Source organism: Diceros bicornis, chromosome 25, assembly GCF_020826845.1.
Source record: "Diceros bicornis minor isolate mBicDic1 chromosome 25, mDicBic1.mat.cur, whole genome shotgun sequence".
In the NCBI taxonomy this organism is placed as follows: domain Eukaryota; kingdom Metazoa; phylum Chordata; class Mammalia; order Perissodactyla; family Rhinocerotidae; genus Diceros; species Diceros bicornis.
This window is the reverse complement of record NC_080764.1, coordinates 29,076,584-29,092,967: the sequence shown is the minus strand read 5'-3', so window position 1 is coordinate 29,092,967 and position 16,384 is coordinate 29,076,584. Positions and strand designations below refer to the sequence as shown.

The window sequence follows — 16,384 nt, the reverse complement described above, 5'->3', positions numbered from 1 at the left end:
TCAGTGACAACCACTGCTAGTATTTTGGTGATTATTCATCCAAATCTTTTCAGTGCACGTAATTATCCTTTTATTTACAAAAATGTGCTCATGCTAGAGGTACCAATTTGTTACCTTTTCTCTTTTAACAATATATTACAGATTTTTCACCATCCCTTGGTCTTTTCTTTAACTGTGAAGGTAAGTGTTTTTCATGCATACTTACAGCATTGATTTTTTTAAACGTAAACATATCTCGATCTGATAATATAAAGTGGCATAAGGACACGAGGGAACAGCCACTCTGCTGGAGGGCGTGTAAACTGGAACAGCTCCTTTAGAGGAACATTTAGCACTATCTATTAAAATTGGAAATGCCCACACCCAGCATCCCAGCAATTCTACAGAAACACACATATACACAAAGAGACAGGTTACAGGTATTTTCATTTCATTGCTTTTTATAAGAGTTAAATATTAGAACCTGCCTAAAAGACTATCAGTAGGAAAATGAATAAATAAAATGATGATCATAAATAAGATGGAATACTGCCCAGCAGTTCATTTGTTTATTCATTTATTCAACAAATAATTATTAGGTAATTACTATGTGCTAAGCTCCATTCTAGCGGCTTATGAGCAAAGCACACAGATCCCTGCCCTTGTAAAGTCTATATTCTAATGAATTTAGACAAAAATTTAAAAAAATAAGTATAATTGATATTATTTAGTATGTTAGAAAACTATAGCTGCTATGGAGGAAAAAAGTAGAGTGGAGGAGGGTTTGCAGTGTTAAATGGTATAGTCAGTGTTGTGGAGGCCTTATGAGAAGCGGTACTGGAGCAAAGGCTTGAAAAGTGTGGGGGAGTTAGCCAGATGCATATTAAAGGAGGAGCAGCAGAAACAGAGGAAATAGCAAGTGCAAAGGTCCTGAGGTAGAAGCACATCTAGTGTATTCAGGGAGCAGCAAGAAGGTCAGCGTGGCAAGAGAGGCAATGAGGCAAGAGATGAGGACCTAGAAGGAAGAGAGGGGCCCATAGGATATGTCAGGACTCTGGCTTTTTCTCTCAATAAGAAGGAATGTATCAACATGCTTATATCTCAAAAATACTGTTGTGTGACAAGCACAAGTTGCAAAATAACGATTGTACAGTATAATATCAGTCTTATAAATTTTAAAACATGGAAAACAATACCACACATTGGTTTAAAAAGTCTTGAAGTACAAAGTAAACTCTGCGAATTGGGTGGGAAGTGGAGAGTCAGGAGGGAAGTCAAGGAGGACTTGTCTTAGTCCGTTTGAGCTGCAATAACAGAATACTACAGACTGGGTGACTTATAAATAACAGGAATCTATTCCTCACGGTTCTGGAGGCTGAGAAGTCCAAGATCAAGATGCTGGCTGATTGGGGGTCTGGTGAGGGCCCGCTTCCTGGTTTATAGCTGGCACCTTCTCACTGTGTCCTCACGCGGCAGAGGGATCCCTCTGGAGCCTCTTTTATAAGAACACTAATACCATCCGTGAGGGTCATGACCTAATCACCTCCCACAGGCCTCATCTCCTAATACCGTCGCCTTGGGTGGTTAAGATTCAACATATGAATTTTGGGGGACACATTCAGACCCTAGTAGGACTTAACTTTATCTGTAATATTTTTTTACAGGGCAATGTATTTCTATATTACTTATATATATCCAAAATACATGGACATATATATAAACATGTACACATACACACACACACTTTTTTAAAAATCTATTAAAAAAATGCCAAAAACATGCCAAAACTAGCGGTTAGAAAGTGAGTACATGAGGGTCGGCCCCGTGGCTTAGCGGTTAAGTGTGCGCGCTCTGCTGCTGGCGGCCCAGGTTCGGATCCCGGGCGTGCACGGATGCACCGCTTCTCCGGCCATGCTGAGGCCGCATCCCACAGGCAGCAACTAGAAGGATGTGCAACTATGACATACAACTATCTACTGGGGCTTTGGGGAAATAAATAAATAAAATTATAAAAAAATAAAAAAGAAAGTGAGTACACGAGAAACTCTTATTTTCTTTTTTGTATGATTTTTAAACATTTTTAAACCAGGCTATTCAGTGCACAAATCAATTTCTGATTATTATAATGCCTTAGACAATAATCTGAGAACTATTCCCGTATGCAAAGAAAATAAAAAATAAAGTCAGGTAAAGTGCTTTTTGGTCATAAAAGTTTAAAGATGACTCTTTATAGAATGACTGTAGGTTGCATAGGAAATAGTATGTATTGGATTTGGAAAAAACTTTACATCCATATATACTGTGACAGTAATACAACCCTTCTCACAGCATCCTTTTGCTTGAAAAATATTCATGAGTATCATTTGAGAAAATTGGATCCTCCTTCCTTCCATTTGGAAATGACTCAGGCTTATGTAACAAACCATGTGCTCTATCTTCCCTCCCCACCTCCTTCGTGTCCTCGGGAACGTTTTCAGAAGAGCAGAAGGTTTATGCCTCTTCGTTTCTAGGGCTCCTGCAACTCCTGCTTATTCACCACCTGAAGTCTTAATTCTCTGTTTGTAACACCACAATTGGCTGCTGGGGAGATAATTTTAACATAATCATGCTAGAATTATGACTTGGGGACAGAGATCACAGGGAAGCGGATGAAATCTTACAATGGGTCCTAAATCACAAAGAAGAACCAGGAACAGGATCATTTTCAGCCAAATTATTTGTTCTAGCTTTACTACACTTAAAAATAAAATTCACAGGCTGCTTTCCCCGCTGTTGGGCTTTTAAAACTCATTTCCAATGTTGTTATTGCAGTCATTAACTTCTTCACAGCTAGAATTCTGACAAGAGAGGCAAACTCGGTCACTTTAAAAATGTCATCACTAAAAATTGGTTGAGTTGAACTGGAGGAAATCTGCTGGGTAAATTGGCAGCAGCTTAGGACTTCAGCACAGTTCAGAAATTAATTTCACACCTAAATCTCATCTCCCACACTTTCCAATGCAGGCGATTTGCTGCTGGTTCATCAACATCAGAACAAATTCATTCACAAAAGTCCACGCGTTACTGTGAGCCCCTGTTGAATGTCAAAATAAAATTCAAAGCAGCCCACACTCAAATTAAACAGAAGAAATAAACCTCACAATGCCTCTGCTGGGTGTTGGCAAACACAGACGAGCTGGTGCAGAGCCAGGGGCAGCCTCAGGAATTGTGAAACCTTAGCTGTGCCTACATCGTGGGTTTCTGTGATGTGAGATTCCTTGGTTTACTTCTACTTTTCCACACTGGCTTCCCACCCTCAGAAGCACTAAAACCATTCTTCAGGCCAGTTTGATGTCAGAGTAAAAGAAAGATATGGTGTGAGAGGTTGGGGATATATCTTAGCCTAGTCACATAACGAATTCTAAAAAAACTAAATTACGATTGAAATGACTGTGGTAGACACAGCCTAATGTGACCCCCAGTCACACTATTGTGTAACCCCCTCCCTTCGAGTGTGCGTGGGACCTGTGATTTGCTTCTAACCTATAGAATATGGAAAGGTGACGGAATATCACTCCTGTGACTGTGATACATCTACAAGACTCCATCTTACCAGACTGGAAGTAAAGGCTGTCCTGCTGGCCTTGAGGAAGCAAGCCGTGGTGCGAACCGTCCATGGAGAGGCGCAGGTGGCAGGGAACTGCAGATGGTCTCTAGGACCTGAGAGCCTCAGACCTACAACCACAAGGAACTGAATTCTTCCAACAACCACAGGGGATTACAAGAAGACCCTGAACTCCAGAAAGGAACGCAGCTCTGCCAACACCTTGATTGTAGCTCTGTGAGACACTGAGCCCAAGACAGATAAGCTGTGTCCAGACTCCCAACCCACAGTAACTGTGAGATAATAAATGTGTGTTATTTTGAGCTGTTCAATGTATGGTAATTTGTTATGTAGTAATAGAAAACTAATAGAGTGACCAACAAAATATTCACCTTGGAAATCACCTGCATGACCCCTGGAAATCAAGGATGGGTGCCACCTACAGACCAGAAATCTACAGAGTTTTTTCTCCAGATAATCTAAGCGGTCCTGGATCACAGGAGGATGGTGAAAGCTGCCCTCTTCCTGAAAACAATGTTTCTGGAATATAGGAAGAGAAATTAATAGGTCCCCACTGACACCTCCATATCAGTGAGGATTCATTTGGATGCAAACAAGGAGAGCATGACTCAAAGTGGCTTAACAATAAAGGAAATGTAATGACTTGAGAAAACATATATGTAGAGGAATGTCTTTCTGGAATCTGAGGACTAACTCAGCTACCCAATGATGTCACTAAAGCCCAGTTTTGTTTTGTTTTTTTCTAACTCTACTCTCCCTGCCATGGTGTCAGATACATCCTAAGACTGGTTTCTCCACCCCCATGGTCTCAAGATGACTGCCAACAGCTCCCTGTGCTGCCTGCCTCCTCTTTCACATCCATCAGGAAAGAGAGTCTGGTCCCAGTATTCTCAGCAAAATTCCTGAGAGTCACATTGATTGACTGGCTTAGCTCACATGCCCATCTCCTAAACCAATCCTTGCAGCCAGGGAATTGAAATACATATTTGGTTCAACTGAAGACATGTGTTCCACCCATCAAGCTGGGCGTGTACTAAGCATGACGGAAACACATAAAACCTAAATGGAAATCACAACTCTTTGGAAAGGAGAGTGTGTCATGGATACAAAGAGGCTGCTAACAAATGTCTACTAAAACCCCAACTCAAAGAGGTGAGGTTGGCACTGTCCTGAGACTCAGAGAGAAGGAGGGCACTGGGAACTCATCGGAAATCCCAGCCTTAGGACCTCTCACCTCAGCCAATAAACAGCATCAGGGCTGCAGCAGCAGCAGCATGGGAAGACCTTAGATTTTGTTCCTGGTAAAGAGTCTCAGCAAGCAGAGGACTGGGCATGACAGGGAGCTGTTCTGTCCTGCATTTGTGCAATGGCACAAGGCTCAAGTGCTGGTTGTGACTGTAGCTGTGGTTCTAGATCCTTCTCCAGGTCCCTTAATCTTCCAAATCACTGAGCAAGCAATCTGATTTCATTGTATTTTTCTCATTTCTTCCTTCAAAACAAATTTTATTTGGGATATTTTGTCATAAACCCACACACTATCAGAAACCAGTCCAACTCTTTCTTGGCCATAAATCAACACCAAGCAAGTAAATAAATCCCTCTATAGGAATGGGAAATAGAATAACTACAGAGTCCAGTAAACTACTCTACAGGTCAGAAGAATAAAGTAAAAATATCTAAGATGGCTCAGTAGAGCTACCTTTCTTGAAAGAGAGTTATTTCAAGAAATAGAAAAATTAGAAATTTTATGATTCATGATTCTTTGACTTTAATTTTCAGACCACAAGTGTACAGCTGAGTTTATCATATGCCTCAGTTCATGAAACACTAGGTAATTCATATTTCAACATGATTTAAGAGCATAGAGTCTGTTACCATGAAAAAGAAATCATTTTGTAATAAAAAAGAATTGCACTGGAACAGTCCTATTTATCTTATAAGCAAAATCGATGTCAAATCATTATAAAAGCAGTTAAAAGCAACTTGGACTCTGCAGAAAATGGAACAAGCAAAATTGTACATGATGTCAAGAAATTATCCCTGACTACAAGGGAGAAGGTAAAAGCAAAGAAAATGATGTAAAGAGAAGATGAAATATCAGAGTCACAAGATAATAGTAGATCGCCCCTAAAGAAAAAGAACCAATGAAAGAGAGATAATTGTCAAATAATACAGAAAATATTCCTTATTTAGGAAAAGTATTTTAAATAATTGAGAGTTCACGTCAGATCCCAGGCAAAACAGAACCCACTTTGACATATGCTGGTTAAACATTTCTGGCTTCAAATATAAAAAATCAATTTTTTTAAAAGAAAAAATACAGAAGTGAATTTAACAGTTAAAAAAAATATACACCAGGGGCCTGCCCTGTGGCGCAAGTGGTTAAGTGCACGCACTCCCCTGCGGCGGCCCGGGGTTCGCCGGTTCGGATCCCAGGCGCGCACCGACGCACCACTTGTTAAGCCATGCTGTGGCGGCATCCCATATAAAGTAGAGGAAGATGGGCACGGATGTTAGCTCAGGGCCAATCTTCCTCAGCAAAATGAGGAGGATTGGCATCAGACGTTAGCTCAGTGCTGATCTTCCTCACAAAAAAAAATATATATATACACCATCACAAAGAAGTTTAAAAAAAAAGTAGAGACCCTCCAAAGAGCAAATATGCCAACTGGCCACCTATTTCAACAACTACTGACTGAAAATCGTGCAAAAAATGTCTACAGACCTTTAGAAGAAGATATTGCAGTGCAAGAATTCCATATCTGGTTTTCATATGTGATAGCTAAATAAAGACATTTTCGGATATGAAATGGCTCAGAATATGAACTGCCTAGAAAACATTCTTGTACAAATAACTCAAAGATGTTGAGCCGTATCTAGAAGCATTAATCATTTCAAGCATGGTTCCACTGGATTTTTGTAACACTGAAGACTAAAAGGAAGCTCAAATAAAAATCATACCTCTTTTCAAAAACTAGGAAGAAATTTTTCTTAGGAATTTGGCAATTCAATGACCTATATTGGGCAGCAAGTCACGTAAGCAAGTAAGCAAACCAGGATATAAGCTGTCATGACAGACACACTTTTTTTAGTACACTTTTTATGGAAGTAAAACATTCATAAACAGAAAAGTATACTGAGCATAAGTGTCCAGTAAATGAATCTCCACAAAGACAACACAGCCAGGTGCCAGCACTCAGATCAGGAAACTGAACGTACAAACATCACAGAAGCCACACCCCTGATTCGTCGTCACCGCCTCTTCCCAAAGATAAAACCACCATCCTAACTTCTAACACAGTAGAGTAGCTTTGCCTGTTCTTGTTGTTCATATAAGTGGAATCACATAGTAGGGCTTCTCTCACTGAACATTATGTTTGGGGCTAGAGTAATTGTTCCTTTGTTTTCATTGTTGACTATATCGACGTATTTGTCTGTTGATGGACATCCTATTCAAACGGGCTGTTTCCAGTTTGGGGCTATTCTTTGTAGTGCTGTTAAAAGAAATAGAACTCTACCAGCACAGTGATAAATTGGAACCAACATTAACCTGTGTCAGGGAGACCACAGGGAGTGGCAGAGACTGTGGTGAATTGGACACTGCTTGTCCTATCTGAAACAGGAAGCTTGTCTTCAGATCTAGTCCTTCAATATATATATGGGAGTGTGGGAATGTGAACAGAAAAAAAAGCTTGCAATCCAAATATTTCTATTAAAATGTCCTAATTTTTTTTTTTCTGAGGAAGATTAGCCATGAGCTAACATCTGTTGTCAATCCTCCTCTTTTTGCTGAGGAAGATCAGCCCTGGGCTAACATCTGTGCCCATCTTATATGTGGGACCCCACCACAGCTTGGCTTGGTAAGTGGTGCATAGGTCTGTGCCCGAGATCTGAACCTGTGAACCCCAGACTGCCGAAGCAGAGCGCACAAACTCAACCACTATGCCACTGGGCCAGCCCCTAAAATGTCCTAATTTTTAATGTTGGGTTAATATTTTTTTTAAAAAGCTGTAGGCCCAATCAGAACTCCGCAACTTGAAACCTCAGATCTGGCTATTCGTGATACGGGAGCAGCTTGTCAGCCTTTAGACTTTGCGTGGGGCCCATCCACATCCCTGGTGGCTTTCTCCGCAGCCAAAGCTTATCCTGATTGAGTAACCCAGGCAGGAAGCAAAAAGATGAGGAGAGCTGCCCGCTATGTGGCACTGCAGAGAACCTCGTGTGTCACACTGAGAGACAAAGGGCCACCTCAGCCATCAGCACGGTGGCCCCAGGGTCTTGAAGGAGAAGCTGACCCTGGAGATTGCCTTTCCTCCAGGGTGTCCCTTCCCATCCAAAACAGTTCCTTGTCCTCCTCCTCCTTGACAAAGCAGGTGGAGGTTGCGCTATTTTGTTCAGGATAATCCTATGTGACTTTTCTGTAGACTCTTAATTTTCTTATTTAAGTTACAACCAGAGGTTGGAAATTTTTGCATGGGGATCAAATATCCCATTACCATTATCCCTCAGGAAAGACAGCTTTACAATCCTGTGTGCACGAGGGGACTAATAGATAAAGACCTTCGTTCCACAAACCAAAAGCTAAAATACTTTGTTCCTTTTTCTTTCTTCCTAAAGGGAAACAATTCATTGCTAGACCTCCTTGGCAGGAGCTCAGACTATTTTAAGCTGGCTCCATGCTGGCAAAATAGAGAAATGCTATAGATAATGTGTTTTGGGTTTGGTGGCAGTGACAGTGGCGACAGTGGTGAAGGGGGGATTTCGAGTCATTTTTCAAAGTTCTGAGTAAATGATATTCTAATAAGACCAAGATGAGAGTATTAAAGACTAATACAAAAATTATCACAGGCTGAGATCTATAAATTAGACCTTTTTTTCCTAAGGCAGCATTTCTCAAATTTTTAACAAATGTAAGAATCACTTGGAGAGCTTATTAAAACACAGACTTCCAGCTCCAGCCCCAGAGTTTCTGACTCAGGAGGTGGAGAGGCTGCAAGAATTTGCCTTTCAAACAAGTTCCCCAATGATGCTGATGCTGCTGGCCTGGGGACACCAGTTTGAGAACCACTCACCTAAAGAAACCTTCACAACAAGTATCTGTAATGATTCTAAACAATGAAAACTTCAGTAAATTAGACTTAAATAGAATTCATTTGAATTTGTTTTTATAGTCTATAGGAATATTTTTTTAATACTCCGTGCATTCTTGGTAATGTATGCAATATCTCCACCTAGTTTCTTTAGGGCGCTGCTCTAATAAGCATGTTGGTAGATACAAATGCCTTTCCATTTGCATTTTACTTATTTGAAAAATCAATGCTCACCAATTTGTTCCCAAGTACAATGATCGTTTCCTCTATTATTCAATGCTTATCAAAACATTCCACTCATTAAATAGATCCACACAAAATGTTTTAAGATCTGAGCAAAATAAGGTTGAAAGGAATGGTTCTCACAATCTGAGAGAAAATAAACAGAATGGAAACCTAGAACTGCCTCACTGAACTATCGATGATGATTACATACTGAACACCTGAAGGGGAAGTAACAAGCCACATTTGCATCATTTCTGTATTGGATCAGCCATTGCTCAGTAGAAACCAATCACCTGACTTTTTCTTAGGCGGTCTTAGATTCTGAACTTGCTTCCCTTTAGGCTTTTTCATAAACAAATAACTAGAAAAGTCTCTAAGGAGGGAGAGGCCGGTTGCTCTTTCAGCTTGCGTCGTTTGCCTGCACTGGGCCAGGGAGGGCGCATTGTTACAGGTGTGGCACCTGTTCTCCTGAGCCCTTGCCCGCCTGCTCACTCCGTGGTTCTGCTGATACCCTTGTCAGGACCCACTTGGACAAGGTCACCTTCAGAGGCAGACCACCACACAGGTATTAGAGGCGACGTTCAGCTGCTCTCTGGGTTTCCCTCCTACATTTTCTGTTTGTTCGGATCCTGTTGCTACCAGCTTCTTCTGGCTCTGTCTTGCTGGTCTTTCCAGGGCTAAGTAGAATGGGTGAATTATTAATCTGTGTGGTTTAATTTCTAGTACACTGAGATTGCTTCCCCAGCAGTGTGTGTGTGGGGTTGGGGGTGTTTGCTGTATTCTTAAATGTTGGGAGATCAAAGCCTGGTGAATTTTGTTTATGATCATTTATTGATTTAGTCTTTTAGAGAACGTAAAGGAAAAGAGTTAGCCTGAACTCTTCTTCTGTTAACTTTTGATTCTCTACCAGATCCACAGGGCGAAATCATTTAGGGGGGGCCTCCCAGGAACCTCAACCATCACCTCAGTTAATCCCTGCAATGAGCATGTGAGGGAGGTACTTTCATAAACGCAGCCTGGAGGCTGACAGAGGGGCAGTGGCCTGTCCTAGGTGACAAGCTAGCTGGTGGTAAGGCGGGGAGAGAAACCAGGTCATTTACTCCAGAGCCCGGGCTCTTCCCTCTCTGCAGACCGTCTCCCAAAGTCCTGCAGCGTTTAAAGTCTCTCCAGCTCTGCGGTGAGTGCTCTCAGCAGTTCCTATTGTCTTGGTTCCAATATTTAAGACACTGGCCAACAAATAATACTTAATGACTCTCAAGTCCTATGGGACATAATAACCTCCTACTGGCCACCACACCCGTGTCAGGATGACAGGAAAGGAAATCCCATCCTAGCCCCTCAAGGGAGGAGAAAGAAGGCACAAGGACAGAGAGGAAACACAAGGACTAAGAATTCTGATAGAACTGTTATGCAAGTGCCTGTGTAAACATATGAATTCCTGTAACGGCCTGGCTGCCTAGAACTTGGACAACACTATAAGAGAAAATACTAGAATCCCCTGGGTGTGTACGTGTGTGAAAGCACCGGTAACTCCAGTCCTCAGCTCAGCCACTTGTTTGTTAGGAGAATGAGGAGTGGGCCCCTCCCACTCAGGACCTGAAAAGAGACCTAATACGCCTGTTTTCATCAATGGTCAGGACAGGCCTTTTCAGTCTTCTCCAGCGAAGCTGGTAGCAGCCTTTAAAGCGGCAGCCAGAAATTATCAACCTAAAAACAAAGCCAGTCCCACCCCACCTTAACCAAAATGTAAGTTTCCTAGCGGGTATTACCCCCCCCCCACCTCCCAAATAAGGATATCTCATGCATTTTTGTTCTACGTGTGAAGTTCTGTAACACTTGAGTCCTCAGCTCAAAATATTAAGTAAATCCAGCACTAAGAGTTGCAGATTTCTTTTGTAGATAAGAGTGGAGTTGACTAGTTGGTATCTAAGCAGTTCCTCCAACAACTCTCCAGTCTAAAATCCAGTACCTGTTAGTTTCATTTGGCCTTAAACCAGATGAGAGCCAAGGAGTAAATACAGGAGAACATGGAGTCCCCAAGATCAATGTCACAGCAGTGTCATGACAATGTCATAACATTGGGTTCCTCTCTTTTACTAATAAGAGTAAATCTAAGAGCCTACTAATTCTCTTGATGCAGAGTTGTTGGACTCTGTGCCTGAAAGAGATTAGAAGAAATAAATTAAAGGGGAGAGAGTGGCTGCTGTAGGCAAGTACACAAGCTATAATGAGAAGGAATGAATAAAATTAGGGAGTACATCAGTGTGGGCCACTTAGTGTGGCGTAAATAACCATATGCTATAAAAACCCGTAATGATTATTGTATTCTCCATAGAACTTCAGTAAACCTAGTAATAATCATTGTATTTCAGCTAGTACTGTGATTGATACTCAACATAGGGAGGCCAGGTCATCAAGAAAAGATTTATTGGAATTGAGTGTTCTCTGTTATCAAGTTGAGGAAGTAAATAATACACTGTAGAAAAAGTTCTACTAAAAAGTGCTTTCAGTGGAATTAAAATTGCATAGCACTACAAAAGTAAATTATTAGCCCTCCTTAAAATTTGTCCACCCAAACATGTTCATTCCCGAAAGGTTCTAGATTGCTGAGTTTTGCTTTAAACTCATAAACTTGCTCGAATTATTATTGGAGATCTCAGAATATATGGTCAACTATTGATGTTCCATCCACAAAAAAGTCATGCACAGTATGAAATCACCTTCCACATTGCCCATGGCAAGAGGAGATGGTTAGATTACCCACTGCACGGTCCCACACCAGGTCTATAAATAATCAAGAGTTGACTCAAGCCACAGTTGACAGGATGGGTAAGGATTGACGCTTTCCCACACATAACTACTTTCTTTATATGGGAAACTATAAAATAATGGAACTACAGTAAGTCATTTCCACATCACCATGAATCAAGCCGTCAAATGGTAGAACCAGCTTTGCTTGAGCGTGAGAAGAGCTTAACTGGGAGGTAATTCTGCATTAGTGAATTCTAGAAAACACTTTTAATCATGAGAAGTGGGGCATCTGGATGGCATCTAGGTTTTTCTTTTCAAACTTTTAAGTTATTTTTCCAAGACATGGAGATGGATAAAATCTAGAATGTCTTTTGCTAAATACTTTACATCAATATATTTGAAACCATGTCTCATTCTGTAATTTAAACCTTGGAGGCAGGGGCCTTGTTTTCCTTGTTCTTACACCCTTACATCCCCAGAATACATATGCCAAAGTCCTAAAGTAAATAAACACAGAATGTAAGGAAAATTTCATGTACATTTGATTCTCCTAAAATGGAATAATCAAAAGGTGATGAGCTTTGTGGCTTCCAAGAGGTCTCTTAGGTCACCAAGGTTTTTAAAAGCTTTTTTGTTTGAACCTGGAAGGAATATTAAGTAAATAGTAAACAAATTTCACCATACAAATTATTTAGATGGAAAAGCTGGAATCACTTACGTTACTTATCTTCAAACCGTAAAGGATGTTGTTAACTGGTCTCTACCTATCTCCAATGACAAATTAGAAGTTTTCATGTGAAATTTCAGACACCTTTTTTCTCACCTCAATCTCCCTCATTTGTAACAGATTCTGCACTCTGCTCTTCCTCACTGAAGATGCAACAACCCGCTTCCAACTATCCTCTGGAAAAGGACAAAGACATACCAGTGGAAGAGTGGCACTTGAATGTGGAAACTGAACAACCCCAGTGTGGCCCAGAGAACAGCAAGTCCGACAGTGTCCCCTGGAAGCTTCTAGCAACAGAGCCTCTTAGCTGCATGGAGAAGACGGAGTCACCCTGCCCAGAGGTGCAGCCCCAAGGCTGCAGGGCCTATCCTCAGGCCCCGCTGAGGAGTCTATCGAAGAAGCACTGTGAGAACCAGGGGAATCTTCTCCACTTTGACCGGCAAGCCCCAGGCCGCATTTCCACCTCTCCCACTCTCAGGAGATTAAGGGGCAGCGGCTATGGGACTGCACGTTTGCTGCCTCAGCAAGAGACCTTGGAAATGCCCCCCCGGGGAAGCTGGAAGGAGCTTGCAGGCTCCCCATGTTACATCTCCAAGAGTCTACCTGGAAGCCCAAAGGAGTCTTCACACTCCCTATCGCCCCTGAGACTCCACTCAAGATTACTCACAGACCCTGAAAGGACCCTCAACACAGCTGACCCATTCGAGCCCCAAAAGGGGCCCACTGATGAGGATGCCCTTCCCGTGCTTCAGCCCACCGAGGAGCGGTCACTTCCTCAGGCCCTTCTTCCAAGGAGGGGAGGCCACTCACCACCCAGCCCCGCCCCACGGCCCCCTAGTCCTCAGGTAACACGGCTCTAGGCCTCCTGCCTCTCATTCGGTGGGCCGCAAAGCAAAATAGGTCTCCGGGTTGCCCCATTGCCCCAAAGGCCGGGGTTCCTGTGATGGGAGACAGCACAGAAAGTCACCGCTGAGGGGACACACACTCTTTAGGACACATTGGCTCTCAAGTAAAAGGGGTGCAGCAGGTTGAGGAAGAGAGAGAATGGAGATCTAGCTCACTTTCATCTTCTATATCCTGGAAGGCACTTGAAGGAGGGGCCCACACAGGTCAGGCTAGAGATGGTGTGTCAGGCACTGGATAGTAACGATGGTGGCCCTCTTGCAAATACACACGATTGGAAGACAACCTGGTGTGGCTGGTTTAAAAGAGGAGAAAGAGAGAGTTACTCAAATTTATAATCTTCTCCCCTCCCCCCTCCAAAAGAAAATTCCAAAACATTTTAGCTAGGAAAGTTCATTGCCTTTCTTTTCAAGATGTCTGCTTTGGAATTTTGGGTGGATTTGAGCAAAACTAAAAGACGTATTTTTTAAATTTATTTCAGGGTGAAGAATTGCATCAATCCAGGTGTGTATGTCTTTATTTTCTCCAGGGCTATGAAAGCTGTTGACTGTTCACTCTTACATCTTTCTTTCAGTTCTGACACAGCAAATGTGTTGGCGTATTAATCAGGCACTTTGTTTTATAGCCCCCAAGTCACTCTTCACATTTATGGGTGAAAGAGTCTTAATTTTAAGAGTCTCCTTTAAGAGCACAGCATTTTGCTGTGGCTTTTTGCGGCAGAGTGGGACAGCCACGTGTGGTCATGGTTTTCATTTTGAATTGTCAGCGATTTGGCCTGTGGCTTAATTAACATCCACTTAGTAATAGCTTTTGTCAGGTAAAGACAATGGAAAGGCCAGAAACATTCAACGGCTTTTCAGAGAAATTCAGAGGACAAGAACAAAAGGAACAAGATGTGTTGTTTAATCCAGGATGACCTTTAAAATGCCTGTTGCAACAGACTGTACCTTTATCTAGAATGCAGCTGGATTGTGTCACTTCCGAAACCAGCTCTGAACTTTCAGCATGGTCCCCAGGTTGTGGCAATGGATTTGCCATCCCTCTCAGGGATGAAGAGCTTCTGCAGCAGCAAGGGAAAGATCCCTGCCCAATTTCACCCACCCAGTTTGTGAGATTGGTGGGAAAACCCTCATTTCATTTGGAAAGTCACAGAGGAATCCTCAGGGAATTAGCCATCAGTTTTTACTGGACCTCGATCCTCAAGCAAGAGTTTGCTGTTCATAATAGGAAGGGAGATCCATCTATGCAGTCTTTGTTGATTTTAACCCTACTTGACTTAAATATATGAACAAAGATAGGGGATATACAAAATCACAAAAAAATAGAAATTATTCTGTTAGTGTATCAGTTAGCTGTTGTTACATAACAAACCACCCCATACCTCAGTGGCTTAAAACCACAGCCCGCTGTTGTTTCTTATAAATCTGTGCCAGGCTCAGCTGTGTAGTTCCACTCCACATGTCCCTCATCCTTTTCATGGAACCAAAGGCATGTTCTTCTTATGGTGAAGGGAGAGGTTCAAGAGGAAAAGTGGAAGCACACAAGGCCTATTGGAGCCTGGATTCTGGATCTTGCCTAATTCTATTGGCCAAAGCAAGTCACATGGCTGAACTCAGGGGCAGGAAATCATGTGTCACCAACAGTGAGAGAGCACTGAAGTGTTATGTGGCAAAGGGTGGGGATACAGGGCTGGTGAAAGATGGGGCTGTTAATGCAAATCTTCCACAGGTGCAAACCAGAATAAAGCTCTAAAATGATACCTGATTCAGATGTGTCACAGAAAGTGGAAAAGAGAGCAGGTTTAGAAAAAGATGATGATGTTAATTAGAATCAGTCATGTGTAGTTTAATAGGAGGTTTAAGGATTTTGTTCCTTACCTTAAGAGCAGTGTGAAACCATTGACTGGGTTGATATGATCAGATAGATACAAGGGAGAGATGAGATTTAGATGACGATGGACTCCAGCAGAACAACTAGAATGTTCAGGTAGGAGAAGCTGGTAGGTTAGGCTCTGATGGAGGCAGTGGAGTTAGAAAGAAGCATCTCAGTTCAAGGGCTATTTAGGAGGTATCCTCACCTAGACTTTGTGAATGGTAGACCATAGTGGTGAGGGAAAGGAAGTCCTCCTTTCCAACCTCAAGAATGACCTGCAAGCCTCTAGCTTGCACTACTGAGTGACTAATGGTTCCATTCACTGATCTGGGTAACCTAGTGGGAGAGGAGGCAAACAGATGGGTGGCATGTGGGTCTTGACTTCAAGTCTAGATATGTTGAATTTGAAGACCTATGGAACATCTGAGTGGAGATTTTGAGTAGATACTCGATTAGAGAAGGCATCAGAGATGGAGATATGGATCTGAAAGTCTTTAATCAGGGAATGCTTCCCAGAGCAGGTGAAGTCAGTGTCCAGCCTTGATTATAAGATGGAGTTAGCAGACATAAAGGCTAAGTGATGGGACTCATCAAGCCTTTTGCAAAAGATGACACGTAGGTAGTTTTTATTGACATGCAGAATCTTTGTGAGGCAGTAACAGAAACAGTCTTGGTAAATTCAAAGGAACAACTTGGTCAAAGAGCTGAGGCCTTAAAAATCTCTGTGGGGTTCAATATGTCACAATTACAGACTGCATAATAGTGGAAGGTTACGGAAAGTCACAACAGGAAATTAGAAGGGAGGTAATTTGGACATCTTGGTATCTAGTGATGACCCTGAATTAATCAATATTGTTTCTGCAGGACTTAGTACAATACTTGGTATGTAGTAGGCAAGGTTTGTTGAATGAACAAATGAAAGACTAAGTAACTATAAACTATGAATTAATATGTTAAACATTCTTATATGACTAACTAATAAAGAAAAAGTAATTTATTCATCAGCCATAGACCGCTCAATCTACACTTTTGTTAGTTCACCTTAAGCATGAATCTTTGGTAAACAGCTAACCATCTATGGCACAAAGTTCCTCTGTCTGCCAGTATTTTACTCCCTCCCTCTCTTCATGTCCCTGCAGTATTTTCCACAGCAGCCATTTGTTCAAAGGGCTACTGCCTGCCGATGGCTACTCACCGGGCTGTGTAGTCATATAATGTTGGGAAAAGAGCTCT

The 16,384-nt window shown here is 42.0% G+C and overlaps 1 protein-coding gene across 1 annotated transcript in view; it reads left to right on the top strand.

Moving 5' to 3' along the window:
* Positions 1 to 9,394: 9,394 nt before the first annotated feature.
* Positions 9,395 to 16,384, top strand: part of PLEKHG7 (pleckstrin homology and RhoGEF domain containing G7) — a 56,931-nt gene continuing 49,941 nt past the window's right edge. The window contains exons 1-3 of the mRNA XM_058568672.1: positions 9,395 to 9,463; positions 12,497 to 13,221; positions 13,761 to 13,783. Of these exons, the coding sequence (XP_058424655.1) occupies positions 12,526 to 13,221; positions 13,761 to 13,783 (719 nt within the window). The 5' untranslated portion in view covers positions 9,395 to 9,463; positions 12,497 to 12,525. The remainder of the gene's footprint in view (positions 9,464 to 12,496; positions 13,222 to 13,760; positions 13,784 to 16,384) is intronic.